The following is a 1,193-nucleotide window of genomic DNA, read 5'->3' on the forward strand; positions in this document are numbered from 1 at the left end:
ACAAAAAATAGCACAAATTTTCAAAAATGCAAAATCAAAAAAGCTTTAAGAATAATGTGAAGGGTTTTAAGGATGTTGAAGGCTGCCAATTTTTATGAGAAAATAGAAAAAGTTAAATATCTTAAAAAATATATAAATAGCTGAAATTCCTGTAATGAAAGAGCTGAACGTTTTGATTTATAAACTGTAAAATAAATACATGCTGAAAAACAAACTGAAGAAAAAAAATATATTAATAGTGTGGAAAGCCAGCTCCAGGTTTGGCAGAATCTAAGTGGATCAAAGACCACAAAACTAATCAATACACTGAACATGAAACACTTGATTCAAACTGGTTGAAGAGGATTCACTGCTGTGACCTAAATTATTTCAAAATATTTAAAGTAAAACTCCACCTTAATGAAGCTGACCCAGTTCTCGTGACAGTACATGAAGTATCCTCCGAGGGATGCTGGGAGTTGGCTTCGATCAATGTAGTTGTAAAGCTCTGGGACCTCTTTAACCATGATCATCTGCAAAATCAGATCAGTGTTAGCAATCAAAAATCAAACAACAGCCTCTGTGATCAGATCCTGACTTACTCTGAAAGGGATTGTGTAGGACTTGGATGGACTCAGAAGTTTCAGAAACGACTTCACAGGTTTCTTCTTAGGCCAAATTACGTATGCASTGTGGACAGTTCGCATGTGCTGCTACAGAAATGGAGACAAAGACAATCCAGGACCAACTATTACTCCAGTTACCTGTTTCTCTGTTGTACTTAGGTGGCATTTGATGATAATGAACAAGAGAAAATATAAARTAAAACAGAAAAAAAACTTTTTCAAACACAAAACCAACTTAATCTATCACATACACACACGATATGAGCTGAAAACTTGACATTTGAATCAGATTAAATGATCAGATTAGAACAGCAACCAGTGTCACAGAGAGTATAGTTAGGCTACTTAGGTTCAGATTGCTGTAAATCCAGTTAACTGTGATCAAGACTTTAAAAAAATGACTGATGTTAAAAACTTATTGAACACTGTTCCTGATAACCTTCGACAGGCTACAGAGAAGCAGGAGCCAAAATAAAGCAGTTAGCACAGCAAACAACTTATCATTTGATGATGGCATTAATTATACGGCTGAAAAATACCAACCTCAGTTCAATTTGTATTATTTTAAATTATTGATATCAATGTTGT

General features: G+C 34.3%; 1 protein-coding gene across 1 annotated transcript in view; it reads right to left on the reverse strand.

Moving 5' to 3' along the window:
* Positions 1-1,193, reverse strand: part of LOC106530966 (uncharacterized) — a gene marked incomplete in the record, with an annotated part of 73,050 nt that overhangs the window by 56,002 nt on the left and 15,855 nt on the right. The window contains 2 exon segments of the mRNA XM_014026703.1: positions 396-512; positions 582-692. Coding sequence (XP_013882157.1) covers positions 396-512; positions 582-692 — 228 coding nt within the window.

The sequence above is a fragment of the Austrofundulus limnaeus genome, unplaced genomic scaffold, assembly GCF_001266775.1.
Source record: "Austrofundulus limnaeus strain Quisiro unplaced genomic scaffold, Austrofundulus_limnaeus-1.0 Scaffold583, whole genome shotgun sequence".
NCBI lineage: Eukaryota > Metazoa > Chordata > Actinopteri > Cyprinodontiformes > Rivulidae > Austrofundulus > Austrofundulus limnaeus.